The sequence below is a fragment of the Dreissena polymorpha genome, chromosome 12 (genome assembly GCF_020536995.1).
Source record: "Dreissena polymorpha isolate Duluth1 chromosome 12, UMN_Dpol_1.0, whole genome shotgun sequence".
Taxonomy (NCBI): domain Eukaryota; kingdom Metazoa; phylum Mollusca; class Bivalvia; order Myida; family Dreissenidae; genus Dreissena; species Dreissena polymorpha.
Genome location: NC_068366.1, coordinates 73,504,419 through 73,522,964, shown reverse-complemented (window position 1 = coordinate 73,522,964; position 18,546 = coordinate 73,504,419). Strand labels below are relative to the sequence as shown.

Here is an 18,546-nt window from a genome sequence, read left to right as displayed (position 1 = left end):
TTCGTTCATAGGAAGATTGCTTTTATTTTCACACTATTTGTGGTATATACTGATATATTAACTCCAGTTTAACCCATTTATGCCTAGTGGACTCTTCCTTCCTTCTAAATTGGATCAATTTATTTCCAAAGTTAGAGATGTCTTGTATATTTATTTCTATATTTACAATATTTCTTACATTAATCCCTTTAAGCAAACAGCTCAGACCCTGATGAGACGCCGCATCATGCGGTGTCTCATCTGGGTCTACGCTGTTTGCCAAGGCCTTTTTTCTAGATGCTAGGCATAAATGGGTTAAAGCTACACATCCTTGCAATAGAAGTGAGCTATTTTCTTGGCTGTATTTTAGATCAATCTGGAGCACCAGAAAATGTCGCTATCCGTAAACTTGGAGATAAAAGCATCTCTGTTGTATGGTCGCCACCATCATCACGCAGGGGGGACAACTCAATTATTGCATACAAGGTAGGTAATTTGTAAATAATTTAACATTGGAGCTGTGCTTTGGGAAAATGGGGCTTTACACATGTGCCTCAAGTGTTGATCTAGATTAGCCTGTGCAGTTCTCACAGACTTGTCAGGGAAGACACTTCATGCTTAGATTTGATTTTCACTTAGAAAAAACTTTAACTAAACAAAAAAATACAGTGAAAGTGGAAAGTGTTGTCCCTGATTAGCCTTTGCAGACAGAACAGGCTAATATGCAATGACATTTTAGGCACATGCATTAAGCCCTTTTAACCTAGAGCCCGGCTTATATACAAGCATGATTGTATTTGTATTTAAATTATTTTTTGTCTTATCAGTCATTGCAATCCAATTGCTATAAATTTAAATTTGACTGTAGTAATATTTGTTATCTGTATATTTTTCTTTTAACCCTATTTCCTCTGGTGTATTCTTGATTAACCCATTTATGCCTAGCGTCTAGAAAAAAGGCCTTGGCAAACAGCGTAGACCCAGATGAGACGCCGCATGATGCAGCGTCTCATCTAGGTCTAAGCTGTTTGCTTAAAGAAAATTCTGTAAAAAATATTCTAAATATAGAAATAAATAAATTGATCCACTTTTGAAGGATGGGAGAGTCCACTAGGCATAAATGGGTTAACAAAAATGGAATGATTGTGCAGCAGTGGATAAGCCATGCTACATTTTCATATCTTCTAGGTGTCCTGTGTCAGCACCGACCATACAGATAACCGCTCCACAGCGACGAGTGGACGAACAAACAACGCCATCATTGACAACCTCCACCCAGATAAGGACTACTTTGTGAAAGTGGCCGCAGAGACAATCGTTGGCATTGGCAGTTGGAGCCAGCAATTTGTGTTTGGTGAGTATATAACAAGCCATATATACCAGAATTGTTCAGGTCCAGCGATGGCAAGTTTTAGCTAGACATAGTTTAAATAGCAACATATTTTTGTTTAAATTTCTGGACAAATCGTCTTCTATCAGGACGCCAGGACAAAAATCCCAAAAGCAGGACTGTCCCGCCAAGATCAGGACATCTGGCATGTATGCCAAAGCCTTACTTGCAATGTTTGTGGATTAGTCATTTCTGTCTGTCAAATACAGACAGACTTCTGTATTTGGCATTTGAAGTTAATAATCTGGATACATTGGTATACAATATAAAATGTACATAAAATTTGCTTGAAACCTGTAACAAAAGTGTTACAACTCTCCAGTTACCGTTGGGTGAGCTCTTATGGCCATATTATCCTCTTGTTATGGATGGATGCCATAAAATGTTCATGTAACTGTAGAAAGCTTTAAATTTTTAATTACCAATTTTCAAATTTTGCTCTCTAAATAAACTGTTTATGAATTCACAAAGTCTTTTTAAAGTGTCTAGACACAAAAATTATACTTAAAATGAAAAATGGACAACTTTTTTATTATTTCCAATAAGCAAATAATGCCCAAATCTAGTCCCTTTGCAAATGATTAATGTTTAGGCTTTTTGGCAATAGTATTGCACATTAACATTTGGCTATGACACATTTATTCATGCTAGTTATGAATTCACAGGGAAACAAAATTGCAGAAATATGTGAAATTAAAAGGCATATGTATAAAACCAGTTCTTCAGCGTTATTTTCCTACCATAAATAATGTAGAAATTGTTATTTGTGGTTATGTTTCAGAGGAAAATTTGTTTTATTAGGCTGTTGACCCAAATACTGCTGCACTTTATTACATTGTATTTTTTATTGAGAAAAGTTATTATTCCACGTCAATTAGTATCTCTAATAATGAAATCACAATTACATTTTCATGTTCCATTTCTTGCAATATGTGACCATAATGTTGCGCATAATCCATATTTCATTGCCGAGTTATAATTACTGGAGAGTTGTGCAAATTAATTCATATCATAATTACACATCTCTTGTCATATTCAGATAAAACTTGCAAACAAAAGTTGTTCTCGATATTTTTGAAATATTAATATTCTGTCTCCTGATCTATTGAATAATTCTTCAATAATTTCATGCTTTGTGGAAATTATGACATAAACACATCAGAACAGGGGCTTTAATCAAATTTCCGAGATGGTTCTGATGTAATTGTCTTAGAAAATTGGAATTATTGTCGTGCTTGAATTACTATGCTTGCTTCAATCAAAGTAAAAAAGTAAATCATCCATCCTGAAAATACCATTGACATTTGCGGTAAAATTATCATTTTCAGATTATAAAAAACGCATTCAGCATACAAAGTATTGTGGGATGTTGCTGATTGCAGCAGCAATCTGAAATCTTCGTGGGATGCTGTTCAAATTTGTCTCATTGATAGCTGATCAGAAGTGATCTGTATGCAAATTCACAGATCTAAGTTGATTTAACAACAGCATGCTCATGTTTTCCATTTAACTAATGGTTATTGTAATTATTAATACTATGATACGGCTGGTTTTGCTTGGCAGTTCTTTCAACTGTTTTGCATACCAGTAGTTAATCAATGAATTATGCAATGAGAATTTTTTCACTAGAATTGAAAAAAAAGTTGTTTAATTGTTCTTTTTGTTTAATGCAGTTTTCTGCATTGTTTAATGAGACAGTAATATCTTGATAATTTTTTATTTAACAGTTGCAAGTCACTGATGACAAATTTTGTCACGTGCATTAACAATATCTCACTTCTAAATGAATGGACTGTCTGATCTGTTGTTAGCTCTACTGGCCGAAGGCCTGATGACCTGATGTAATGGCGTGGTTTCCGTCGTCCGTGTGTGCATGCGTTAGACTTTTTCTTGTTTACGCGATAAAGTCCACAGTTTTCAGCTGATTCTTTTCAAACTTGTTCAGTGTCTTTATATTAATGAGGACTCGAACCCTGTTGAAAATGGGTTACATCAGAGTAAAATGTCCAGAATTATCTCCCCTTGAATTTGAGAAAATTGTGAAATAAGGCTTGTTTATGCAATAAAGTCCACAGTTTTCATTCAATTATTTCCCAACTTGCACAGTGTCTTTATCTGAATGATGAGTCAAACCCTATTGAAAATGAGCAATATCGAAGTTATAAGTCCAGAATTATCTCCCCTTGAATTTGAGAAAAAAAAATCATCCAATTCTTGGCAAACTTGCAGTGTCTTTGTATCAATGAGGACTCAAACCCTTTTGTAAAAAGAGCAATATCGAAGCAATAAATCCAGAATGACTTCCCCTTGAATATGAGAAAATTTTGAAATCCCGCTTGTTTACGCAATTAATTCCACAGTTTTCATCCAATTATTTCTAAATTTGCACAGTATCTTTATATCAATGAGGACTTGAACCCTATTGAATATGAGCAGTATCGGAGAAATAAGTACACAATAATCTCCCCTTGAATTTGAGAAAATTCCTCTTGTTTGCGCAATTAAGTACACAGTTTCCATCGAATTCTTTCCAAACTTGCACAGTGTTTATAGCAGTAGAGCAATTCAGGCCCTCATGGGCCTCTTGTTTATTTTAATGTAAACTACCGGTAGTTTTAAAAAAACAATAGTTTACGCTTAACACTATATTAGTAAAAACCATTTTGCACAAAGCATTTTGTGGGATGTGAAGACACTATATTTGTGCAAAGTTCGCACTCCTCCGCATTTCATACAGGTTTTGTAAAAGGAGCTTTTTGGTGATTAAAATAAGATCCAAAATGGATTTAAACTCCATTATTAGCCTAGAAATTCATCTCTTTCAATCAGCGAATTTCGAATTGAATTCCGAGAAGGCCTAGCTGTTAACGAGAAATGTACAAAGATGATCCCAATTGTCTCAATTTGAAAATAATGCTGAGCCTGCAATGGCATGATAAAATGACATTGATTTTCCACAAAACTTTCTTTGGGCAATGCTCTGAGGTATTGTGGAAATTCTATGGATTCAATAAATCAAGCTACACACTTGTAAGATTATTTGAAGAAACCAACCCTCTGTGTTCTTATGGCTCCTAAGTAGGGCTTTGAGCGTGAAAGAAAAACGAAAGATTTTATTATGCAAGCTACTAGTTTGAATGTGTGTTTTTTTCAGTGTTAACTAGGATAAGGCTTGCATGTAGACTATGAACATTATTTAAATTGATTCATTTTAAATGCACGTCACCTTCTTGTTTTGAATTGTAATTAAAAATCTGTACTGAAGTTAATATTTCATTTTGTCCATTTCATGTTTAATGCAATTTAAATGTGGTGAAGCCATTAAATGAACTGATGCACAAACTTTTGTAATAAATTCAGTAGAAATTCTTTGCTTTGTCTGGAACATGTTAATTTGATCACTTCTCGTATTAATGAATAGCAGGGCATTTCATATAAAAAGCCCTATTCAGTTACATAATTGTATTAAATCATATTTGTCACAATTGCTTGTACAGAATCAATCAATCAAATGCGGTGAACACATTGTTCCATCACGGAACAAATAACTTTTATCCCATAAACAGATCTCTATCGCAACTGGTGACATTCTTTATGGTCTGTAAAGTGTTTTTGTAAACATCAATTTGTGATAGGTCTCAATAGCTATTAAGTCCTAAGGGAAAAAATGCTGAAATAAAAATATACCCAGAATACGACCGTGATATTATAACAAACCTGTATTTGTCAATTTTAATGAAAAGCAAATGGGTTTTTCTAGGCGGTTATGTCAAGATGATAGATTGAGTTAAAACATTGTGTTTTGTTTCTGGGCATACCGGGGTAATGATAATATCTTGTAATGTATGATTAATCCTGCTTTGGGGTCTTTTATAGACTGCAGCAAATAAACAGATCCAAAACCACTGTGTATTTGAGACAGACCATTAATCTGGTACAATGAGGAAAAGTTATCTATGTCTATTTAAAAAATTGAGACCAGTGTTGAGTACCATATTTAACTTAATTGTGCAAACAGACCGTATTTGAATTAACTACCATTATCATTAAATATTAAATTCATCTAAGTTCTGCGATAGTTTTTACTATTCATCTATTACTATTCTGCTGTAATAGGATATAATATGGGCCTTTGCAATGGGCCAATCTTGAATTAAATTCCTTCTTAGAGAGTGTTGGAAGAATAATTCTATACAGAAAAAAAATGTTAGTAGGCCTTTAACTTTTTACAGTCCAGTATAAATTCTCTACGCTCTGGGAAAAAAGGACTTAATGCATGTGCATTGTGTCATCCCAGATTAGCCTGTGCAGTCCTCACAGGCTTATTGGGAACGACACTTTTGGCTTTTATTGCATTGTTTTGTTTAAAGAAAGTGTATTCTAAACAAAAATCCAGTCAAGAACATAAGTGTCATCCCTGCTTAGTCTGTGTTGACTGCACAGGCTTATCTGGGATGACACTTTATGCGCATGCATTAAGCCCCATTTACCGACTCAACGTGTTCAAACTTAATCTAAAATAGCTAACAATTCTAATATTTTCAGATGGGCAACAAGTATTCCCTGTAGACGAGTATCGTGCTGCCTCCACACTGAAACCCGTGGCGCAAGAAGGTACAAACCTTGATGAATGTCTACTTAAACATGATTTGTTTTAACCTATTTATTTTAGCTCGATTGCATTACAAGCTTAAGGCTTATTGAAAAACTATGGGAGGCATTCTGAGAAAACTGGGCATAATGCATGTGCATAAGGTGTCGTCCCAGATTAGCCTGTGCAGTCCGACACTTTCCTGCCTAAATTGGATTTTTGCTAAGAAGAAACTTCATTTAAACAAAAAATTTCATAAAAGCGGAAAGTGTCGTCCCTGATTAGCCTGTGCTGATTGCACAGGCTAATCTGGGATGACACTTTACGCACATGCATTATGCCCAGTTTTCTCAAAACGCGACTCATTGAGTCTGTTTTCTGGGTAGAATCTGTAATGTTTGTCTCATAGGGAGAACTAATTAATGGTTCCACATGGGCATTGAACTCATGACCTCCCGGTGGCAAGGGGGACACCATACCCAATAGGCCATTGCAACCTCTATCTTGATGTTTTATTTGATGGAGCATTTTTAGCTCGACTATTATATATGAAATATATATAGTAGAGCTTTCCTACTCATCCCGGCGTCTGTGTCTGCGTGCAAATGTTAAAGTTTTCGTACTACCCCAAATATTTTCTTTGTCCCTTGACATATTGCTTTCATATTTTGCATACTTGTTTACAAACATGACCCTAACCTATAAACAAGAGCAGACAACTCTATCAAGCATTTTGTCATAATTATGGCCCCTTTTTCACTTAGAATATGCAGCAAATGTTAAAGTTTTCGTACTACCCCATTTATTTTCATTGTCCCTTGACATATTGCTTTTATATTTTGCATACTTGTTTTCCAACATCACCCCAATCTATAAACAAGAGCAGACAACTCTATCAAGCATTTTGTCATAATTATTGCCCCTTTTATACTTAGAATATGCATATTATTGATAAATCTATGTTAAAGTTTGCGTACTACCCCAAATATTCCCTATATCCTTTGACATATTGCTTTTATATGTTGCATACTTGTTTACCAACATGACCCCAACCTATATACAAGAGCAGACCACTGTATCAAGCATTTTGACATAAGCATGGCCCCTTTTACACTTAGATAATTGAACATTTTGGTTAAATAGCCATAACTTCTTTATTTATGATCACATTTTATTATTACTTTGACAAAACAACACTTACCTGAATACCACATTGGATTCCACCCAAACAATCCCCCCCAACCTCACCCCCCAATTTTTTTTTTCTTAAAACATAATCTAATAAATTACACCACCCCACATTATACCCCCCTCTCACCCCCCCTACCCCCCCCCCCCCCCCCCACCCCCCCACCCCCCATTTTTTTTATTTTTTTTCCTTTTATTATTTTTGAAAGATCGTCTAATAAATTATTGAATATGAACAATTTCCCCATGATGGCTTACGTTATACTGTCAAGCACTCGAATAGTCGAGCGCGCTGTCCTCTGACAGCTCTTGTTTACATTAAAATAAATTAAGTATAATAATGATTTTAGTGTTTTGAAAGTTTATTTACTACAAAAGCTAATTGTTTAATCAATGAGTTCATTACTTGTGAAATTCAGATTTCAGCATATTCACACTCTTATCATTTATCTACGGAGAAAACTAACTTTTGCAATTTCCCTGTCAAGGTTAACTTGAACCTTACAGAATGTTGACTTTTTCCTGAATTCTTACATATCCAATTACATAATAGAACAGAACAGTTGTAAGCATATACAGCAAATTGTAAAAAAACAATAAAGCAATAATCAAAACACATGTATTAAAATAACAAAAACGAAATTTTTATGCATTTTTTTAATATATGAATTTTTTCGGGAATATTTGATATAAGACAAAGCCCCTTCTGTTTCAACAAAGTTAAGAATCAATTTATTACAGAGTCGACAGACGGCGACCTATTCAAGAAGACCTGGTTTGTTGGCCTGCTCATTGGGGTGGGTGGGGTAATGCTGTGGGTCCTGCTGTGCGCGTTCTCCGTATGGCTGTGCCGCCGCAAGAGACAGCGCAAGAAGATGAAGGACCAGAAGTACTACCCAGGAGGTAGGTGCTAACACAGAAATGGTTTTGCCTAATTAAGTCGCGTTCAGAGAAAACTTGGCTTAATGCATGTGCGTAAAGTGTCGTCCCAGATTAGCCGGCTAATCAGGGATGACACTTTCCACCTAAACTTGATTTTTGGTAAGGAGGGTGTTCCTTGAAACTAAAAATACCATAAAAACGGAAAGTGTCATCACTGATTAGCCTGTGCCTACTGCACAGGCTAATCTGGGATGACATTTTACCCACATGCATTATGCCCAGTTTTCTCAGAACACGACTCATTTGGTAAACATGCTTGTACTGCGCCAATTTTTAAAATTAGTGGGGGGAAAAAAGAGCTTGGAAAAATAAGCTTCCTTAAATCTTCAGATTCTTGATTACAGGAATTTTCGGTACTTGTTTTGCATGGTACTTAATTACAAATATCAATCTAAATATTCTTGTACATGCCTTTTTGATAAATGTTCAGTTTCAGTGCTAATTTTATTCTTTCACTTACAGAAAATGCGCTTTTGGAGCAAAATTTATGCAACTTTTCTTCTTTTTTGGGAATTTTTCAGAGGGATATTAGGAATTGTGTACCTTTTTCCTAGATTGGGAAAGTGCCTTTATAGGTCCTTAACAAATAATGAAAAAAACTGTTGTAATATAATGATAAAAATTAATGTAACTGTACTTTGCATGTGAGAAAGAGGCATGCTCAGTCATATGTGAAACAACCACAATTACAATTGAACTGGCCATTTGCTCCCTACCTTCCTTTGTATGCCCATGTAATGCTGGAAGGCCAATTTACCCCGGAAATGTCTGTGTAGGTCAACTGACCCCGGCAATGTCTGTGTAGGTCAACTGACCCCGGCAATGTCTGTGTAGGTCAACTGATAAGAGAGATATGACTGATATACTGTTCTTTATGGCAATTCATTCAAAGAAACAAACACAGATTTATGACATCTACATACATTTAACAGTTTTGCAATAACATTGTTTAATCCTTTCCCACTCAGAAGCAAAGTGAAAATGGCTATGTGCAAACAGCATAAAACCAGAACAGCCTGCGAGTAACTCACAGTCTGTTAAGGTTTTATGCTTTTTGCTGCTCATCAGTATCTTAGGGTTTGAAATGAAGCCTTAAAAACTTGAATCTACAGTAGAATTGCAATAACTCGAGCTGGCGATTTCTCAAAAACTGGCGATTACTCGAGCATTAAAGGAAGTCCCTAACATTTTCCTTTAATTTCTATATAAAAATACTTGCAATAACTCAAATATGCGATTTTCGATAACTCGAGGATGTGTGCTGGTCCCTGAAAGGCATTTCACACCTAATTAACTGGCAATTATTCGAAGACACTTTCTCATCTAGTCGCTGCTAAAAATCTTTGAGCGCAAACAGCGCAATCAAGCGCAGACACAACACGCTTGATTAGGTGTGAAGTTAGTCGCAGTTTGAGAAACACTGCAAATTGTCATCCTTTGAGATTCAAATAAAAGCAACACAGTTTTAATAATAATTAAATTATTACCAGCAATCAATAATTACGATAAAATGTATGGTATAAAAGACAGCGTAGCAGATAATACATCGGAATCTCTTAACTGAATTCATTCTTGTCATTTGCGCTGCATCATGGCAACACAGAAAGAAAATAGTCTAACTAATATTTTTGATTATATATGTTTTATGTGTGTATGTTGATTATATTAAATGAATGAAGGATCATTCTTATTGTTTAGTTTATAATAATGTAACCTAAAGCGATTTTTACAAAGCCTTTTCGTTTCCAAGCACCGTCTTACATGTAATTGAAGTGTTTGCTGTCAGAAGTTAAGCATCACCAACCGAAACAGTGAAAACAAATAATACCATGGATTACTCGTAACCTGCGATTACTCGAGCCTCGAGGTCAGTCCCGTGCTACCTCGAGTTATCGCAGTTTTACTGTACTAAGAAAGGTCTTTGATTAAATTTAACTTTCTAAGGGACTACAAATGAAGGTCTTTAATTAAATTTAACTTTCTAAGGGACTACAAATGCGTAAAAATACGTTTCTAAGTGGTAAAAGGTTAAAGTTTTTGCCAATTTGTTGACGATCTATGAGTGCTTTATCTTCATTTCTATCCGCATCATTTTATTGTTATTAAGACAGCAGCCAATAACCACAGTGGTAATTTATGTATGCATTATGTCTTTATAAAATGTGTGGTCTGAATGGATGTTTGATCCGTGATGCTTTTTTTTTAAACACACAAGCAAATGATATTAAAACAATTTATACTGATAATACTTACCCCAAACAACAAATATTATAATTTATAATAATATTTTTTATTTTATTTTTCCCAGTGTCCCAGTTCAAGGGGGATGAATGCAACAAGAACTTCTATCCACCTCAGTATGGCTTCAAGGAAGGCAATAGAACCAATGGTACATCTTGTAATCTTCCACTGTTACTGTATAAGTGTCTTTTTTTAATTCTGTCTTTTTTGTAACAAGTTAAATCACATGAACATTTTGCCAACATAATTATCTGTAATTGAGATGTTTCATGCTGAAAAAGTGATTGTTTATGACTTGTATTATGTATGTTTATGACTTGTATTATGTATGTTTATGACTTGTATTATGTATGTTTATGACTTGTATTATGTATGTTTTTCTTTGGTCATGTAGATCTGATACAGTCATGATTTAAAAAATATGTTTAGTTGAAACAAGAATGCAGACTTTTCACTTCACTTCAGAGTTTGTAACCCCCCCCCCCAATCTCTTTTGTACGTATTACAAGTTGTCATAACTATTCTGTCTTCAGAGTTGGTACTACCTTTATGATCTAAAAAATACACAATTTTATTGAAACAAGAATACAATCTCACTTTTATGCATTACAAAGGGACATAATTGTTTTGCTCTTCAGAGTTGGTTCTGCCGCCAGAGTTGCGGGTCTTGTTGCCTGGGCAGACAAAGAAGGAGCCAGAACTCAAGGAAGACGTCGTTGGGTACAAGATGGCGGGCAGTGGGGGCGGCAGTTTTAATGAGAAGTCGTTCTATCCGATGGACACGGTGGCTCCGTATGCAACCACAGCCTTGATTCAGCAGCAGCATCTTATGAAGCAGCGGGTAAGATATTATATTAGCTGCTTTGAGCAACCATTGGCCATATTCTGCCAGCATATCTCCAGACCAGCTTGCGCAATTGTGTGAAAGGGTAGGCTGGTCTGGTGCTATGCTGGCTGTATATGGCATAACATAAGACCCATTTTTGTATGACATGGCATATATGGGTAAATGAAAAACAGCATTGCAGCAATCAATTTTGAGTGCTTTTTCAAAATAATTATGCATTTCTTTTTCTGCACCCGTTTGTGCATACATAATCTTTACAAAGTTGGCCCCTATCATTTTGTTGTCATATTTTTCTTCTTGTTCCCATAGCAACAGCAACAAAGGCAGGACCACATGTTCCGTCCGATCAACCAGGGCTACATACAGCACAGCGATGGGTCAGGGGACAGCTGCCACAAGGGCCTGCAAGCCTCAGACCATGACCACAGCGGTCACTCCACCACTGACCATAACCATAGCGACCACATGAGCCCCACCAGCGATAGTGGAAGTCACTCCACGGCCGGTGAGTCACCGCCCTTGTCTTTCTTAGAGAATGGTCGTTTTTCACAATTGGAGAAGTACACAACTTAATTTTTTGAAATTGTGAAAGTTTGCAACTCTTTTTTTCATAATTTTGAAAAATTAGCATCTAGTTTTTAAACATTTTTAAAAAGTTAGCGACTTAGGTTTTCACACATTTCATTTTTTTTTCACAAGGCCTTTTCACAAGCACAGGGCAAAAAGCCCTGTGAGAGACCTGAAAATGTACTTATTGTAATAAAATGTTTAAATTCTCGTTTAAAGCAAAGCCTTAAAAACAAATGATCACTGAATTAGAAAAAGGATTATATTGGCTGAAATGTGATCTACATGGTGTTTTCTATTGAAAGTATCAATATATTTGCTTACATTTTAAGAAATTAAAGCCATCCAAAGCTGAATTACATTAAATAGTAATCATGGTTCTATAATAATTGAGAAAGCATGATTGTTTTGTTTGTAGCCTCCTACAACTTGCTTTATCTAAAGTAATTGAGTTTGCATTTTTGATGTAGCGTTTTTTTTGGTCGCTTTCTAGACGAAAACAACATGCTCATCAAGCAAAAGAGGAAGCCTAGTGGCAAGCGCGACAATGTCTCCCAGATGCAACACCAGCAAGTGGCCCTGAACTGGTCGGACATGCTCCCTCCTCCCCCCGAGCACCCCCCTCCCAGTGAGTGCGGAGATCCCCTCTACCACGAGATCAGGGGGGAACCCCGTAGCACGTCCAGGTCCAGAAGTCCAATGTCCCCTGTTTCGTTTTCGCAACTATCTGCCTGTTCTTGTCCCAACCCTCATACGCAGACCCCTGTCTCCGGATGGAACATGCCCCTGTATTCGGACACGGAATGCCCCAGATGCCACTCTGAAAAGTATTACGATCCTATGACTTACTGTCAGGAGCCGTACATTGGTTCTCGGAGAACCAATTCTCCCCGGACTCAGTTAATGCAACAGCAACAAGCAAACGCTAGAAATATACCAAATAATGGAAACGTTAGTGTACATAGTTGCTCTTCACCGCGAGTTACACCTTGTGGTAGTGTTCATTACCAGTACTCACAGCCTCATGTGAGGGGCTTCCCACCGCAAAACTGTGCTACCCCACATCAAGCAGGGGACAATAAAAACAATTTCACAAACAATGTGAGCAATGTGAATCGAGCTTCACATAGCTCCCACAGTGACAATGAGGTGCAGGGCTTGATGCCGTGTCTGCAGTCGTACCGCATCACGTCCAAAGAGGAGAAGGACCCCCGTTATTTCCCACGGGAAAAGTGGGGCCCAGACCCTGCACCGCCGTTTTGTGAGCAGGTGTCCAGTATGGGCCTTGGAGGAGGAAGGAACTGGGCACGGTGGATTTGACAAGAGGTGAGGATTATGGAATTACACCATGGTAGTTTTCTACTTTATGATCCTTTAAAATTTTCTAATTAAAAAGTAACATGCTGAATATTCAACGCTTAAAATACTTTTGTGTACAGATATGTCAAATAGTTTTTTGCAAATCGATTACACTATGTCTGATTATATTATTTTTCAAGTTTGACTTGTGACTGTGTTTTTTATTTTTCAATACCGCAAATTTATTTATGCAAATTGAAATGTATTCCCCACCATCCCTGTAACTAGGACACAATAACTTCTAATTTATTCAAGAATATTTAGAGGTATTCACAAATATATAACAAAATGTGGGTTAAATAAGGTAACTTGCAAAGTCACTACCACCCCTGTATCTATGACAACTGATATCCCAGGATTCTTGTTACTATGGCAACGTGTATCCCATGATGCTTGGTATCACAGGGGACTGATGTGCTCCAGCAGCCATGCAGCCTACCCACAACGTGTCTGTGATTCGCCAAACTCAGAGGAGGCAGACTATGCCACAGAGTCTGATATGGAGCAGTCACATGACCAAAACACCAGTACGTGGCCTCAGTTTGTAACCCATTACCACTCAGATTTGACGGGTTTGTAGTTCTTTAGAAGATACATTAAATTTAAGACCTTTCTCATTAGATTCTAGCTTTTAAGGCTTCATTTGCATCCGTGAGATACTGATGAGCAGCAAACAGCATGTAACCAGAATGAGCTGCCAGTTACTCACAGGTTTATATGTTGGTTGCAATGAGCCATTTTCAATTTGCTTCTGAACACAAAAAGGTCAAATGTTCCAATATTACTCCCCAGGTTTCACAGTGGATACAGACCAGAACACAGACTGTAGCAGTGTGAACTCCAGCACAGGGGGTTCGGGCTCAGGGGACAGCACCTTCCTCACCGAGGAAGACTTTGCAAGCGCCGTCGCCAGGGCCGCAGAGCTGTCAGGGCTCACAGTGGTGGGCACTACTGTCAGCGATCCAGATCAGAAATCCAGTAGGTTACTTTAAACTTTTTTAATTAAGCTTGATTGCATTGAAAGTCTAAGGCTTATTTTAAAAGCTCTCATGTCCCTTGGTAGCACCAGTTCTTGGTATCTTTGAGGTAAATCTCAAGACTGCTCTACAGTGGGGATTGAACATGTGTCCTCCTGGTCACTCGGAGGACACAACATCCTCCTGGTCACTCGGACGACACAACATCCACTTCTCATGTGACCTCCTGGTCACTCGGAGGACACAACATCAACTTCTCCTAAGCCTCCTTACATCTAATATTTTGACGCATCCAGAGTTGCTGTTGAATATTCTTTCTTTTTTCAATTAGTTAAGTATATTGATACATATAAAATGTATAGGGGTTCGTTGCTATTTTGCTGTGTTTTATCATCTATATTTTGGCAAAACTAGAAAGACATGTTCTTAACAGACTTGCTTTTATTATGATGTTCATTTGATAGGTCTTTAACATAAGGCTATTAAATGAATTATAAATTTTCAACTTTATTTGAGCAACTCCTCCTATCAACTTAAATTTCAACTGTGTTTATAACATTATAAATTTTAAGGTAACAGTGTATAATTAAAAGAGAAAACAGATACTTTTCAAATGAATGCTTAAAAAAACAATTTAGCCTCTGGCCTGGGAAAACATGGCTTGATGCATGTGCTTAAAGTGTCCTCAAAGATTAGCCTGTGAAGTCCGCAAGGATCAATCAGCGACGACTTTTTCCACTTTTATGGAACTTTTTATTACAAGAAAAACTCTTCTTAGCACAAATCCAGTTCAGGTGTAAAATTCCGTCTCTGATCAGCCTGTGCAGACTGCACAGGCTAATCTGGGACAATACTTTACACGTATATATTTAGACCCTTTTCCCCAAAGTGTTGCTTAATTGAATTCTTAATTATTAAGTTGCTTGTATTATTTTTCAGAGAAAGAGCGTCGCCATCGACGACCAGTGCGGCCAATCAGCCCTGGCTACTCTACGGACAGCAACTACGGCTCCATTGACATGGTGAGGAAGCCATACCCAAAGTCCGGGCGCAAGCAGCAACTCCTTGAACAAGGTGAGCTGCGGTCTTAAATGTGGTTCGGAAAATAACAGACCAAGCGATCTGCTTACCATCTTTATGTTAATTTGGGGTATAAATCATTTTAGGCATTCACATACAAATGTATTAGAATGAGTACAATTTTCATATGAAGCCTAGCTTAATTAGCAGAGCGCAAAAAACAATGCAACTAAACAAACAAGAACAAACACAGATTTTAAGCCAAACCATGACTTGTTTAACCCTTATGTATTTATGTATTAACAGGAAAGTCTCGAGGCAGTCCTCAGCAGAATGATATTCAAGAAAAGACTGGCAAACTATCAAACACCTCCATTGGTATGTTGACTTTTTGCTACCCATAATTCACTTTATCGCTTGCGTGCTGCTTTCTCTTTACCTATGCTTCACTTGGACTTTGGGAAATGCTTCAATGTCTTGTATGCCTGCTATAAAGTTTTCTATGCAGTGGGTTGTTCGTTTAAGCTGATTTTTTTTTAGTGCAAATTTATTTTGTGCATTAATGTATGTTTATGTCTACAGAAGCCTTATGTTACATCACACATTATGCTATTTCATATTTAGATCCAGTATATAATGGGAAGGGTAGCTTATTACTATTAGTCTTCTTTAAGATGCAAGTTACATTTATCACTTAAAGCTTACTTTTCATTACTAATGCTGCCCTATATTTTGCTTTGTGGTGTACATGTATTTTTAATGCCAAGGATTGAGTATAATGGTCTTTTGTCCAGGTTGTACCGTTTCCCATCAAATTTAAAGAAAATATTTTTGACAACTATATTGTACATAATCAATTTGCAGTTCAAAATCATTGAACAACCAACATCATAATAAAGCAAAAGCAATAACTGCTAGATACATAAGGATCTGGACAAAAGACTTGACATTTTGCATAATTCATACAACGATAATTTCACATAACAAATCATCGCTTTTATCACAAACCATGGTTTTGCACCTTGTAGTGTATGATTATGACACGGTGTACACGGCAAACTTCCTCCCCGCCTACACCCAACCCTCCGCTGCACAGCTTGCGCCTGCTAGATTTTCCTCCCTTACTAGAATGTCCCCATATGAGGCATTAGCCCGGTATCAGGACAGCAGGGGACATTACTCTCCATCTAGTGACAGGGGACCTTACTCTCCGTCTAGTGAGAGGGGAGGGTACTCTAGCTTCCAGATCATGAGTTCCCTCCCTCTGAGAGAAGATGTGAGTGGACATTGCATGTAGTTAGCTGGGCAGTTCAGGCAATTGTAAAGTGACGATGTCAATTTATTCCTTTTGAGGATTTATTAAGATTAAGCCTCAATTTTAATTTTTAAAGCCATATGATCAATTATCTATGATGATTGTGACTCAAATAATATAGAATAGTATTATAAAAAATAACAAGACTGTATAATTTGTAAAGTTCATAAAAAATTATAATAGTTTAATTTTTGTTTGATTTGTGTAAATAAATTGGACATCATTTACTGGTAGGTATATCTTTTGTTTGAAGCCTTCTCATTTTCCTTTAGAAAATAAAAACCGATAATGCACAAAGAGAATGTTGTAAATTAAAATTAAGGTTAAGAGAATGTTGTAAATTAAAATTAATTAAAATACAAATTTGCATGTCATCAAATATTTCCTTATTTGTTGAAAATTCTAATTAAGTTAAATAACAAATGTGTATGTAGTCATATATTTCCTAATTGGTTGCAGGTGGTTTGAAGTGACACTGAAGGGGACATTGTGCTAGTATCAGGGTAGACCCCTCAGTTTCCGTGACAATCCAGTTGATGGACTGACAGGGCTTAAAAGGACAACATAATGTGCCAGCTAGTTGCAAGTCTTGCTGTCTCTGTAAACTTAATATGTGTGTTGAAAGTGTCTCACATTTGGAACCAATTTTGGTTGCGGGACAGACTTCAGCAATCGGGCATAATATGTGATCATCTGTATACTTGGCATCGGATACATACGGTAGCAATGTTTGAAGGTACTTTATATGCCTTGTTGTTGGTCTCTGTGATAGAGAGTGATGCATTGAAATCTTTTGCAAATTTGCAAAAAAGAGGAAAGGAATATTTACAACAGAAGTGAGAAAACTGCAGGAAATCTCTTATATAAGACTTCCATAATGTCTATTGATCTTTAGTGTGTGCAAGAGGTGGCAATAAACATATGCAGGGACACTACTAAACAGATTTGTGTTACAAAATGAGATTGATTCGTGACCATAGCATCTAAACATGTTTTGTCAATGTTCTATATATGTGTTCGCTTGACATTGTCATACAATGACTTAATACACTCGGTACAGTCACTCTGCATGGAAAATGAAGATGAGACATGCAATGTTTGAGAAAGCATAATATTAGAGCTAGCTTGCTCTCTATCTAGCTGTAGGTCTGCTAGTGTACACTAGTAGGGTGATATTTCATTATTGTTATACAATCCACCAGATATTGTGTGAAACAATCCTTTTGTTGACATTCACATGTATTGTGCTAGTCCATTGGTAGGGATTTTCATGAGACAAAGGTGTTAGTGCTTAAGTATGAATCAAGTTAATGTATATAGCACTGAACAGGAGTATTTGAATTAGCGTTGGGACTACTTACCTTGAACGCTTATTTTATGCACATTTGAGCCTTATTTCTAATGTTATTAATTTTCAGTTCTTAAGGTCAACATCAGAACATTTGTTATTTATTTCTTAAGATTGCAATATGCAAGATTAATTTTGTTATACTTATTGTCAGTTATTTTTTGTCATTAGCCTATTTAAAAATGTTAAGTTAAATTGCGAAGAACAAATGTGGTGAAATGTAGAAACCGGGTTAACAGTTATAAATTGTCATAATATCAATTCTTTAATTCATTTTGAAGTATTTTTACCAAAGATTTGTTGAGTATTTTACCAAAGATTTATGTTGTAAGCCAAGGCCTAATGGCCATACCAAAGAGACTTGTAGATTACTTTGAAATGATACAAACTTAGAAATTCACTTGCCGAGTTCTGCTTGTTATAAGTTAATACCTTTGTCAAATATCAATTGCAGTTGACACAAAATGGTTGAAAATAGTTTGTTCAGGTTACAATGTAACTGTCAAATAACACTTTATACAATTCACAAGACATAAATAATTGCAATCAAATACATAAGCGTCAAATGTAGTGATTGTAAAAATATGAAAGCACTGTTTACAATTGATGAATTACAGAAGTTGGAAAAATGCAAAGTTTAAACTGCTGATTTCAGCTTTGTTTCTTGGCGTGATCTGTGCATAGTAGAATATTTATTTTCCTTGTGATTTATTGGCTTTATCCTGTTTATAGTTTTTAGTTTCCATTATTTTGTTGCCCGAACTAAAATGTTTGTTAATCAA

At 36.4% G+C, this 18,546-nt stretch overlaps 1 protein-coding gene across 4 annotated transcripts in view; it reads left to right on the top strand.

The window, feature by feature from the left end:
* Positions 1-13,922, top strand: part of LOC127853093 (roundabout homolog 1-like) — a 117,505-nt gene extending 103,583 nt beyond the window's left edge. For all 4 annotated transcript variants that reach the window (XM_052387293.1, XM_052387295.1, XM_052387292.1 and 1 more), the window contains exons 15-24: positions 350-465; positions 1,168-1,333; positions 5,915-5,983; positions 7,890-8,051; positions 10,399-10,479; positions 10,970-11,172; positions 11,488-11,683; positions 12,239-13,071; positions 13,510-13,631; positions 13,897-13,922. In XM_052387293.1, coding sequence (XP_052243253.1) covers positions 350-465; positions 1,168-1,333; positions 5,915-5,983; positions 7,890-8,051; positions 10,399-10,479; positions 10,970-11,172; positions 11,488-11,683; positions 12,239-13,065 — 1,820 coding nt within the window. In that variant the 3' untranslated portion in view covers positions 13,066-13,071; positions 13,510-13,631; positions 13,897-13,922. The remainder of the gene's footprint in view (positions 1-349; positions 466-1,167; positions 1,334-5,914; positions 5,984-7,889; positions 8,052-10,398; positions 10,480-10,969; positions 11,173-11,487; positions 11,684-12,238; positions 13,072-13,509; positions 13,632-13,896) is intronic.
* Positions 13,923-18,546: the final 4,624 nt, after the last annotated feature.